Source organism: Corythoichthys intestinalis, chromosome 8 (genome assembly GCF_030265065.1).
Source record: "Corythoichthys intestinalis isolate RoL2023-P3 chromosome 8, ASM3026506v1, whole genome shotgun sequence".
Classification (NCBI taxonomy): domain Eukaryota; kingdom Metazoa; phylum Chordata; class Actinopteri; order Syngnathiformes; family Syngnathidae; genus Corythoichthys; species Corythoichthys intestinalis.
In genome coordinates, this window is record NC_080402.1 from 50,223,974 (window position 1) to 50,237,411 (window position 13,438).

The window sequence follows — 13,438 nt, forward strand, 5'->3', positions numbered from 1 at the left end:
AAATCCTGCACTACCAGACGTGTCCCCCTGCTGAAGAAAGTACAGGTCCAGGCCCGTCTGCGGTTCGCTAGAAAGCATTTGGATGATCCAGAAGAGGACTGGGAAAATGTGTTATGGTCAGATGAAACCAAAATAGAACTTTTTGGTAGAAACACAGGTTCTGTGAATACTGAATTGCATCTGAAGAACACCATACACCATACCGATTGTGAAGCATGGGGGTGGAAACATCATGCTTTGGGGCTGTTTTTCTGCAAAGGGACCAGGACCACCGATCTGTGTAAAGGAAAGAATGAATGGGGCCATGTATCTAGAGATTTTGAGTGAAAATCTCCTTCCGTCAGCAAGGGCATTGAAGATTAGACGTGGCTGGGTCTTTCAGCATGACAATGATCTGAAACACACAGCCAGGGCAACAAAGGAGTGACTTTGTAAGAAGCATTTCAAGGTCCTAGAGTGGCCTAGCCAGTCTCCAAATCTCAACCCCATAGAAAATCTGTGGAGGGAGTTGAAAGTCTGTGTTGGCCAACAACAGCCCCAAAACATCACTGCTCTAGAGGAGATCTGCATGGAGGAATGGGCCAAAATACCAGCAACAGTGTGTGAAAAGCTTGTGAAGAGTTACAGAAAATGTTTTGCCTCCATTATTGCCAACAAAGGGTATATAACAAAGTATTGAGATGAACTTTTGGTATTGACCAAATATTTATTTTCCACCATGATTTGCAAATAAATTCTTTAAAAATCAAACAATGTGATTTTCTGTTTCTTTTTTCACAATCTGTCTCTCATGGTTGAGGTTTACCCATGTTGACAATTACAGGCCTCTCTAATATTTTCAAGTGGGAGAACATACAGTGCCTTGCAAAAGTATTCGGCCCCCTTGAACCTTGCAACCTTTCGCCACATTTTAGGCTTCAAACATAAAGATATAAAATTTTAATTTTTTGTCAAGAATCAACAACAAGTGGGACACAATCGTGAAGTGGAACAAAATTTATTGGATAATTTAAACTTTTTTAACAAATAAAAAACTGAGAAGTGGGGCGTGCAATATTATTCGGCCCCCTTGCGTTAATACTTTGTAGCGCCACCTTTTGCTCCAATTACAGCTGCAAGTCACTTGGGGTATGTTTCTATCAGTTTTGCACATCGAGAGACTGACATTCTTGCCCATTCTTCCTTGCAAAACAGCTCGAGCTCAGTGAGGTTGGATGGAGAGTGTTTGTGAACAGTAGTCTTCAGCTCTTTCCACAGATTCTCGATTGGATTCAGGTCTGGACTTTTGACTTGGCCATTCTAACACCTGGATACATTTATTTTTGAACCATTCCATTGTAGATTTGGCTTTATGTTTTGGATCATTGTCCTGTTGGAAGATAAATCTCCGTCCCAGTCTCAGGTCTTGTGCAGATACCAACAGGTTTTCTTCCAGAATGTTCCTGTATTTGGCTGCATCCATCTTCCCGTCAATTTTAACCATCTTCCCTGTCCCTCCTGAAGAAAAGCAGGCCCAAACCATGATGCTGCCACCACCATGTTTGACAGTGGGGATGGTGTGTTCAGGGTGATGACCTGTGTTGCTTTTACGCCAAACATATCGTTTTGCATTGTGGCCAAAAAGTTCAATTTTGGTTTTATCTGACCAGAGCACCTTCTTCCACATGTTTGGTGTGTCTCCCAGGTGGCTTGTGGCAAACTTTAAACTAGACTTTTTCTGGATATCTTTGAGAAATGGCTTTCTTCTTGCCACTCTTCCATAAAGGCCAGATTTGTGCAGTGTACGACTGATTGTTGTCCTATGGACAGACTCTCCCACCTCAGCTGTAGATCTCTGCAGTTCATCCAGAGTGATCATGGGCCTCTTGGCTGCATCTCTGATCAGTTTTGTCCTTGTTTGAGAAAGTTTGGAAGGACGGCCGGGTCTTGGTAGATTTGCAGTGGTCTGATGCTCCTTCCATTTCAATATGATGGCTTGCACAGTGCTCCTTGAGATGTTTAAAGCTTGGGAAATCTTTTTGTATCCAAATCCGGCTTTAAACTTCTCCACAACAGTATCTCGGACCTGCCTGGTGTGTTCCTTGGTTTTCATAATGCTCTCTGCACTTTAAACAGAACCCTGAGACTATCACAGAGCAGGTGCACTGAAAGTAAAGGGGCCGAATAATATTGCACGCCCCACTTTTCAGTTTTTTATTTGTTAAAAAAGTTTAAATTATCCAATAAATGTTGTTTCACTTCACGATTGTGTCCCACTTGTTGTTGATTCTTGACAAAAAAATTAAATTTCATATCTTTATGTTTGAAGCCTGAAATGTGGCGAAAGGTTGCAAGATTCAAGGGGGCCGAATACTTTTGCAAGGCACTGTGTATATATATATATATATATATATATATACATACACACAGTACTGTGCAAAAGTTTTAGGCAGGTACTGTATATATATTTTTTAAATTATTAAATTTATTAGGCTCATGGAAGCTTCCACTTGGGGAAAATATATACATACAGTATATCCTGTATATACATAATATAATAAAACATATAGTACTGTGCAAACGTTTTAGGCAGGTGTCCTGCATAAAACGTTTGCACAGTACTGCATGTATATATATGTGTGTGTGTGTATGTGTGTGTGCGTGTGTAAATATATCAATCGCTCACGAGACAAAAAAAAGTGTGGGCACCCGATCCCTGAAGTGCAAGCTTGTAACCCTCAGATTCCGTGGACTTTGGAATTTTCTTTTTCCCTGCACCTCTATCTCTATGTGATTCACGCTGACCAACATTTATAGGTCCATTGGCATCATGTACAGGACATAGTCCTTCATTTCAAGATTATTAAGCGGCATGGAAAATAAATGAATAATTACAAATATAGACAGCAGTAGGTAGAGTAGCTGAAAACTTCACTCAAGTAAGAGTAGCGTTACTTCAAAAAATTTCACTCAAGTAAAAGTAGTCCTCCAAAAAATGTACCCAAGTACAAGTGAAAAAAAAAAGTATTTTGTTAAAAGAATACTCAAGTAATGAGTAACATTGTTTTTTTTAAACAATAGTGTTTTCTCAGCACAAAGTTATCTATATAAACTGTTATTAATATACGGTATTTTGAAGAATAAGAAGACTATAACCTATGATATAATCACATTAAGCCAACCAATTACAACAACAAAAAAAACTTATGAAACAAAGGATCACATTTTTGTTTCTTTGTGGTCAATCGGTGACAAACTAAAACTGGGAAAGAGGTTAAAATACATGCTTTCGAGTCATGCTGACGGCAGCGCTCTATGTCAATTACTAATTTTTTACGGTGCTTTAAAGACGCCACATGACTGTACAGGCTGGAGTGAGCAAGCTTGAGTCTGATTGGTATAATGGAGTCGTGGTTATTGTTGCAACGTCTCACTACTGGCGTCTCTAGCAAAAAAAAAAAAAAAAGTAAAATCTAATATGTAGTGTAAGGTAGAGGAGTCTGAGTAGCGTTCACAAATCTACTAAAGTAAAAGTAAAAAGTATGGCTTTGTAAAACTACTACTGCAAGTACTTTTTACTTTGTTACTTACGTTACTCAAGTAAATGTAACGTCATGGAAATGTAACATATTAAATGTAATGAGTTACTACCCGCCCCTGTATATGTATAATATATATTGAATAATAATGAATAAGAGTATCTATTATAATAAAATTATATTATTAATTATCATAGCAGTGTTGCCAAGACTCTTCTAGAGAATCCCCAAAAGTCTCCATTAAAATAAGAAGATGACAACAAAAGTCATCAATGGCACAGCGTTTGGATTCCAGTTAACGACTTCAGGTCATTGGCATTGAAAGAGCTGATAAATACTTAGGTTTGGATCAAAAAATAACATTGGTTCTGAGTAAAGACGCACCGATACCGATATTAGTATCGGCAGGGGGCGCCAATCCGGCCCGAAATGGTGGTATCGGTATCGGCGAGTACCAACAAAGACGGCGTCGATACCATTTACCGGTCCATTATCATAACATTTGACCGCAGCCTTTTCTTTCTCCTGGCGCCCACTACACTCTGTCTCTGTGTTGTGTGATGACACGTGAACACTAAGCAGCTATCGCTATTGGCCTTCTCCAGACCAATGAGAACGGGCCAATAGTCACTCCTGACCAATGACAAAGCCGCTTTTTCATATGAAGGAAAAATAAACCAGGAGAAATGGCGGCGGTCGGGAAGTATTTCAAAATAGAAATCCCGTCGATTAAAATCAATGGCTGCATGCAAGATTTGCGGCCTGAAAGTTTCGAGATGTGGAGTTAAATCGGCCAGTTTCAATACCTTGAACCTGATAAAACATTTGAAGACGAAACGTGAACGAACACAACGAGTTTGAACCTGCAAGAGCAGGACTGCTATTCAGAGGAAGGGCGCTGGACCGGTGCAACAATCTCTGGTCAGTTCACTACGTCAACTTTACTTTGTCTTTTACTTAAAGAAATGGTGCAGTAATTTGGGAACTGTTTCCAAAGTAGGGTTGCCACCTTTCAGAAGTAGAAATAAGGGACTCCCCCCCCTCCCGAAAAAAGGAGGCTAATAGAGAGACGGGATGCTGTAGTCAATTATTATTACTTATAATTGTTAGCGTCCGCAAATGCGGAAAAAAGGTTGGACCTCGAAGCGGACAACAAGCGGGGGATACGTACAAGGGTTTAATGATTGCAAAGAAAAAATAACACGCGATCGCGGGATAGTAGAAATAACAAAAGGAGTCCGTGACAGCAGGTCGACGGAGCTCAATACTACAAACTCGAAGGTTAACTAAGACGATAGGCAGCGAGCCAAAAAGCCAAAATAAAAACACTCAAATACCTGCACAGGGTAGTGGTTACAAACGAGTGCAGCACACTAGGAATGTGCCGGTATGAGATTTTGACGGTACGATTACCGTGAGCAAAAATACCGCGGTTTCACGGTATCACGGTATTGCAATTATAGCTCCCAAAAATTTTGAGATGTATGGGTTAAAAACAACAACAACTTTTTTCCATTGAACAGGATTTTTTTTTTCAGACCATAGTTGCAAATTGGAACATGAATATATTGTTAAAATAAATAAATTATCAATAAAAAAATATTTGAAATAAAATTAAAATAAATATAACTTATAGACTATACTCACAGCCACAGCTCAAGTTGCACAAGATTACAGCAAGAACAAAATAATTTCTATAAAGTAAAAACACTTCTGAATAAAAATTTTAAAAAAGCTTAAGTGAAGTTTCGCATTTTCAGCCACTGTGTCAACTCTAGTCTACATGATGTCATGCCTTTGTGTTAAAAAGAACATAAGGAATTCATAAGTTAGGTAAAAATGTATAAGTTAGTTAAAATGTCAATATTGTTGTGGAAAGGTTTCATCTAAAAAAAAAAAAAAAAAAAAACACATTGGGAGTGAGACCTCACCTTGATCCAGCGAACGTGGATTTGTGCTTAGGGCAAGATCATCGTTCGCAATTAGCGAACGTGGATTTGTGCTTAGGGCAAGATCATCGTTCGCAATTAGCGAACTTTGATGCTATCACTTTTTCTCCTTCATTCAAGCGAATCAAGCTTGTTTTCTCAATCTGCGGCTGTAACACTCAACGAAGTTGCTCTCCCAGCTGAGCCTAGGCTAACATTCATCTTTGTAAGCTTTTACTTAGTTTGTATATTGAATTTGAAAGGAAAATGTGTGTTTTGTTTTTGGCGAACTTTTTCCATGGTGCTAATCTGTGGAAGCTACCCACATGGAAAAATCTAATTGTACAACATTTTAAATGTATTCATTTTGTATATTAAACTTACCACGATTTGAGAGCTCAATAAATTGAAGAACAGTATGTTTGGAGTAATTGTTTTTGGGTTAGCTGGCTGTGTAGCCGATAGCGTCACTCTCACACACAGCAACAAACGGGAGGGGGTGAGCGCTGCTGCGCCAAGCCGCTTCTGGCTGCATTTTTAACACAAGAAAAATAGCGAATACCGTCCTACGGTCTGACGGAAAATTTTAGTGGTTTTGAAACCGCGACGTTTTCACACCACGGTAAACCGTGAAACCGGTAACCGGCACATGCCTACAGCACACTAACAGAAAAAACCCAATGCAGGGGCGTAACAAGCAAATGTAGCGAGACTACAGTTCGAGATGTCAAATGGCGATCAGCAAAGCAAATATCTCGGCAGTCTTCTCTGAGATCACCCGTGCTTAAATGCTGCGTCGATGAGCCTGCATTGGATTCAGGTGCGACGTCAGGAATGCCCCCACTAACAGCCCAGCAACAAAACACAATCTAACCAGCAGCAGAATGTGACAACAATTTCATGAAAGTTGCACTGTTTGGCCTTTGAGAGGTTTAAAAAAAGTTTACTCAGTTCATTCAGTTTATTATTATGAATTTATTTTTACTTTCTTACTGTTGGGCTAGTATTATACTTTGTACTAGTCTTTTTCCTATTTTGCAAAGGTAAGCAACAGCCTGACAAAGCCTTGATAGCAATGATTTCAAATCCAATTATGTAGCTCTTTGGGGAAAAAAATAATAATAATAAAAAAAAAAAATATATATATATATATATATATATATTTTTTTTTTTTTCCCAGAAATTTTCACTAGATGACTTGAATAGCTGTTTGGAAAGACTTTGGATGACTCACAATGACCAGTGTACAGTGATCCCTCGTTTTCCGCGGTTAATGGGGACCAGAACCCGCCGCGATAAGTGGAAAAACTGCGAAGTTGCGCACCCCGCCCCCCAAATTTTTTTTTTTGTGTGTGTGCTCAATGTATTTATTCAGATTTAGCATTGGAAAGAGATACATATCAGGCATGTTTTTTTTCTCACTTTTTCCCCAAAGTATGATTTCAAAAAATGTTTATACTGTACATATTAATAAATGGTTTTAAGCACTTCAAATGTAATAATTATAATCAGTTTTAAACATAACTGTCCAACCAAATCATTTTTGAATAAGAATATAGTACTGTAGTAGAAAAATGCTTGGCTTTATTAAATACTTCTGTTTATCTACCTTAGCTGTGACTCTTGGTGGACATGTAGAAATTACAAACTCCTCATGATCACTTCTGGCATTTAATTTATGTCTCAAACGTCTCCACACGCACACACATTAATTCCAAAGCGACTTCCTTGCAGAAACTGTTTACCCAGTTAAACGATGATTGACAGCTGCTGTGCTGTGATGTCCGCTCCTTTGGCAAGATCAAAGATACCAGCATCGTTAACTTTAATAAGCAAGTGCTGCAGTGACTGTGAGGTTCAAAGAGCTGGGATAGGGTGTGAGGCTCTGGGCAGAGCAGAAAGCAGGGCGTATGTGGACAAAAAAAAAAAAAAAACTATCGCACGTCCTCGCGATGGGACTATCGCACACGCACACAACGGTATATCCTTCAGGCTTAATATATATAAAAACGAGGTGGTATCGGTATGGTATCGGCCGATACTGCACAGCCAGGTATCGGTATCGGGGCCAAAAAATGGTATTGGTGCAACACTAGTTCTGAGCGTCGCTTAATCAAGACATTACCAAAAAGCAGATGTTGTTCTGCTACAGTATCTTTGTGTGCGTTTTGTTCATTGTCTCTGTTGCCATTTAATGGAATTATTTTCTTTGTTGTACTTTACGTGATTGTTATTATTTGTCAGATTTTGGAATGATTTAACGTGTTTATAAAAAAAATAAATAAATAAAAAAAACTGAAAAGGGTCAATTTCGACCAAGGAATTAGGTGGGCAGTAATAAATGCAGTATATGATTCTTACCTTTGTGTCTGGGTAGGGATTTGGCAGGTTGAAAGATTTTTTCTTTGATAGCTTGTTAAATGCTTCCAGCTTAAAAAACAAAACAAAAACAATGATAAGATTGACAAAATGTGTACACAAGAGCAAATAATGAATAATTTTTATTAATATATCCACAAATTCGTAATACTTTAAATTTATCACAGAAACTATCTTGAGGCCGACTGTATACATTTCTAGCCAAGACTGATGGCTTTATTGAGTAATTTTCCCTTCTTTTGTATCTTTTTCACATTTTTGTAAATTATTTGGCAGACACAGCAAAAGAAATACCGTTATGAACATCTTGTAAAGTCATTTTCATAATTTGTTTTCAAATACATGAAATATGTTTGAAGATAATTGCTGGAAACATGGGAAAAAACTGAGAACAATATATTGCTAAATTAATTCGACACTTAAATGTCTGGCACTGTCCAGCTCTCAACATTGAAGCTTCAAACATTTGAAAATAATTTGTTTCAACTGGAAAATAAAAATAAGAAATTGCCAAAACATTAATACCGCACGGAGTGGGCAGATGCTAGCATAAAAGGTTGCTAATGTGACATCACATCATCACCTATTACAAATTTTCTCGTTTCCTTATCTAGTGTTGTCAATGGCACTGAAACATGAGCATTCACAGCCAGAACTCCCGGTTCAATTGAATTGGACATCTATCGCCTTCAATGGTATACAATGAGTGAAATACTCTGGGGGGGGGGAAAAAAAAAAAAAAAAAAAAAAAAAAAACTAGATCGTTACTTGGGGCCTTAAATAGTATAGGTGGGAATCTCCGAGTACCTCATGATACAATACGGTTTGCGATACAAGGCTCACGAAAACGATCTGACGATACGGCGATAAAACAATTATCAATTCGTAGGTCAGCAAATCATTCTACAAATCAAATCATAAACAGAAAAACAAGCTCTTTTCATCCTCTTGCTGTGAATAGGAATGTGTTTATCACTAGTTAGCCTGCTGTATTCTGCACTAATCACCCTGTCCTCTTATTGGTTAAATGGTAATGGTACATGGAGTTACAGCCAGGAGAGGTAGTTCCATTTTGTAGTTACGTCATAGCGATCCTTTAAAAATCGACCAATAGATTTTTAAGACCTATCCAGATCGTATTTAATATCTTTTATGAGATTTTAGGAGAATTTTAGACATTTTAAGGCCTTCAAATCAAATTATTGGATTTTAGACTTTTAAGAGCCACCGGATCCCCTGGAATAGGAAGGGAGTCAAAATCAACAGGAAGTAACCTGTAAATGCCCTAAAATGAACAGGAAGTGACCTGTAAATGCCCACAAAAGACTGGCTGTGAATGCTTTTGTTTCAGTGTCATTGACATGGCTAGACGTCCAATCTTGTCAAAAATGAATTGGATGTCTAGTGCCGTCAATGGTACAGTGGTATGAAAAAGTATTTGAACCTTTTGAAATTTCTCACATTTCCACATAAAATAACGATCAAATGTGATCTAATCTTTGTCAAAATCACACAGATGAAAATATAGTGTCTGCTTGAACTAAAACCACCCAAACATCTATTGGTTTTTATATTCTAATGAGGATAGCAAGCAAACAATGACAGAAGGGGGGAAAAATAAGTGAAGCCTCTGCCTAAGGAGACTTAAAGAGCAATTACAACTATTTTTTACCAAACATTTTAAGTCAGGTGTGTGCCCAATCACTGATGAGTGGCTTAAAGCTGACCTGCCCACTATAAAACACACACCGGTAAGAATTGTCTTGATGAGAAGCATTGTCTGATCATCCAGACTTTTGTGATGGCCGAATGAAGCCTCATGAAGCAATGAAGCTTTGCAGCCAATTGGTTTGCACATGTAGCAAAGCTTCATGGTGCTTCATTTACCCTATGGCGCCATCAAGTGGTCTAGAAGCCCAAGAGGTCAACATTGTTAAGAATTCAATGGCTATTTGCTTAAGACAAAGATATGAATGTGCTTGTGTTAGTAATTTAGTATGTGAACAAAATACAACAAGTGCTAAGGGTAATTTGTTATTCATTTTTATTTAGAAATGATAGCTTTCCCACAGTGGCTGGCTTTAAACAGTTTCTTTTTTTTTTTTGGAAAATATTTCACCAGCTTTAGAAAATATTCTTTCACAAGGCACAGATGAAGCTGGGGTGCAGAGAAATGAGAGTACCAGTTTATATAAATTTGGGTAGGTATTCTTTTGTGCCTCCCAGTACACTAATGGATTGTTCATTCTGTTGATGTTTGGTTCAGGTAGGTACACACACACACTCACATTTATATTAAAGTAGTTTTTCTCCCTTACCTTATTGAAAGCAATCAAATCAAAATGTTCCCATACGGGGGAGGATCGCTCTTTTCGCGCAGGTTCCATCGCAAGCAAAGGACAAGGCTCGAAAAAAGATTGCACTGGTTGCACTGTTGCGCACAGATGTAACAAGTACAGGAGCCCGAAATCCACAAAATGTGAGATAACAGGCGATCGCCATTGCGTTTTGCAACTAATTTATACCGTAGTCTGTCCTGTTTTTGCAATGTGCGCCAAACGTTGGATCACTTCCGAAGCACTCACGAGATTCAGCCGGCCGCCGGCGAGGCTTCTCAAGTCATCATTTCCGGGTTTTGCCGAAATGAAGTGCGCCTCGCTACAAGCTTCGTGGAAACCCCCCTCCCATTACTCGACACAAGCTTCGGAACCTCGGCTCATTTCGTCCCATCACTAAAGTAATTACTCAGTGTAGCCTGCCTCTTCAAAATTTTGAGAAGTTATTTTCTCGTGTCCGCCGCAAATACAGTGGTCAGCCATCGGTACGCAAAAGCGTATGGAAGCCGTTGAGGGCCAGCGCATTTGTCTACGTCCAGTACGCATGCGCGCATGCGGACCACTTATGTGCACCCCTGTCTATGTTGAATCCACCATTATTATTTTTTTAAACCTCCAGGTGTTCAAAACCTCGGGTGAATATACATTTAAAAAATTATATATTTATTATCGGTTATCGATATCGGTATCGGCTTTGAGGAGCAGGAAGTTATCGATATCGGTATCCGTTTAAAAAAATGGATATCGTGCACCCCTAAAAATTAGTGTTAAAATTTAGGATTTCTTAAAAAAACAAAAATAGTCACTCGCCCTATAAAAGATTTCACTGCAACTTTTGAACAGCTGTCCACTGTAGTGACCACTTTCCCTGAAAGGGTAAATAAAAGTAATGAGTGCATGATGCAGTGTCTTGCCAAAGTAATACTTCACTAGATGTCCTTCTTCGACTTAACTCCTGACATTGTAAACGCGGTTCCCACCGTGGATATGTCCTTTAACATAAATCAAATCGTAATAACTTCGATCCAAACCAGTTTTGATAGGATTGGAGCTAAGGCTGAGTCTTTCTGAGGCTGAGAAATACAACTTTGCTGTCAGATATGAGATATATAAGACCACTGGGCTAAGGGAGGAATGCTAGCTCGCTCACTTTGTGTTTGTCACGGTGGCGTTGTCTAACTCTGCATAGTACTATTAAATATTTCTCATTAATAAGTCAATCCTTCATCCCGCAACCTGTTTTTGTTTTATTTCCATCAATCAAAGCGGAGGTGCCCAAGTCCAGTCCTCGAGAGCCCCTATCCAGCTTGTTTTCCATTTCTCCCTTCTCCAACACACCTGACTCAAATAATCAGGATCATTATCAGGCTCCTGCAGCGCTTGCTGATGACCTGATCATTTGATTCAGGTGTGTTCAATGAGGGAGACATGGAAAACAAGCTGGATAGGGGCTCTCGAGGACCGGACTAGGGCACCACTGAATCAAAGGATATTCCACAACAGATCCAATACACTAAAAATTCAAAATGTTAGGAAAAAATATGGCTTACCTTTTTTCTCAAATTTATCCTAATTTCCTCCTCTGTTGGCAGTTGTTTTGGCTGACTGTGTTGAAGCCCCACCTTCAAGATGTCTTTAGTTTGTTCTGCTCCAATAGGAACTTCTTCAAGAAGACCTTTCTTCTCTTGATTGGCTTCATCTAACTGCTTTAGCTTTTTTGTTTGCACCTCCTCAGATTGCTCTACATCCATCCTTCCATCTTCTTTCGTCAGTGAGATATTATTAGTCATTTGTCGCAACTGTCGCTTCTGCCTCTTGGACGACGGCGCAGATCCAGATCGACCCTTTCTCGTCGACAGGTCTGGATCCTTCACAACCACATTTGTAAGCTGACGACAGTTTTGTTTTTCTGCGAGAATACCATCGGGAGAGTCTGAAGAATAAATGAGATCCGCTAAAGTGGTACTGGAAGGCGGGGTGGTAGGCCAATACGAATTAATGTAATTGTTGTGGAATGAATAGTAACGGTAATCAGATAAACAGTCATCTGAGAAAGAAGGCAAATTAGGAGGATGACTATGGGAATGCGCTTGCTTGTCATCATATCCTGTAAGTAATGATGAATATTTTTCTAGGCTCTTTCTTAAGCCCCCATCCTTAAACAATGACTCTACCTTGTAAAGATCCTGAGATATGTTTTTGTGTGGTGGCTTTCTGTAAGAGGGACTGCTACTACAGCTTCTAGAAGATGACGATGATGAGGAAGGAGATTTCGTGTCAGGGTTGCTTGAACCAGCACCCTTAGACAATGACTGGTTCTTGTAAAAATCCTGAGACTCTTTGCTGTGCGAGGGGTGCCTGTGAGAGCGACTGCGATTAGAGCTTCTAGAAGATGATGGCAATGAAGGGGATGGAGATTTCCTTTCAGTTTTGCTGGAACAGCTACCTCTAGATAATGACTCTTTCTTGCAATGATCCCGAGTCTCTATACTGTGGGATGGCTCCCTGCAAGAGTGACTGCGACTACAGCTCCTAGAAGATGATGGGGAGGAGTGAGGAGATTTCCCATCAGGTTTACAGGAACTATCTGTAATCACTGCATTTTCCTGCTCTGTTCTGCTGGTAGCCGCTGGTCTGCTTTCATTTTTTTTGCCATAAAGCCTCTCTTGAGTCCGGTCTGTTAGTCTATTTAGGTCTTCCATTTCCAGGTCCAAGCCCAAGGTGTTTACAATGTTCTTGAGCTGTTGATGCTGCTCATTGACATCCACCATATTTTCTTCTTCAATTTTGGTTTTCTCAACCAGTGGGGGAGAATCGGACCTAGATTTCGAGTCCGGAGAGTAGTCTAGTTTGCCTTTGCCATTCTGGTCTTTGCCTGTTAGGGTGCGGCTCCTTCTGGGGAACTGCTCGCAAATAGAGGGCTCTGTCCTCGCTTTAACATTCGCTGACAGCTGGGCTTCAATGTTGCATTGTGGGCTCTTGCTACGAGTAGCTAAATCAGACTCACCCCTTACACCAGAATGCTTACTACTCCTGAAGGGCTGGTCTTCTGAATGAAGATCTCTGCTGTCATCATTAACAATCCTATTGAGCTGGTCCATGTCAACTCCTTTGTTGAGCAAGCTAAGAAAGCACTCAAAGCCTTTGTTGCCAACATTCTTTTCATTCATTTTTGAACATTTATCTTGACCATGATGAGGTGGTATGACAGGTGGTGCAGTAATTTCTTGATGAGGAACCTGAGAAAAGTAAAAATGCCGTCTTAAATACTTGATTG

At 39.5% G+C, this 13,438-nt stretch overlaps 1 protein-coding gene across 2 annotated transcripts in view; it reads right to left on the reverse strand.

The window, feature by feature from the left end:
- The window catches only part of LOC130920264 (uncharacterized), a 30,876-nt gene that overhangs the window by 9,921 nt on the left and 7,517 nt on the right, over nt 1-13,438 (reverse strand). For both annotated transcript variants that reach the window (XM_057843354.1, XM_057843352.1), the window contains 2 exons: nt 11,712-13,400; nt 7,808-7,876 (listed from right to left, as the gene is read on the reverse strand). In XM_057843354.1, coding sequence (XP_057699337.1) covers nt 7,808-7,876; nt 11,712-13,400 — 1,758 coding nt within the window. The remainder of the gene's footprint in view (nt 1-7,807; nt 7,877-11,711; nt 13,401-13,438) is intronic.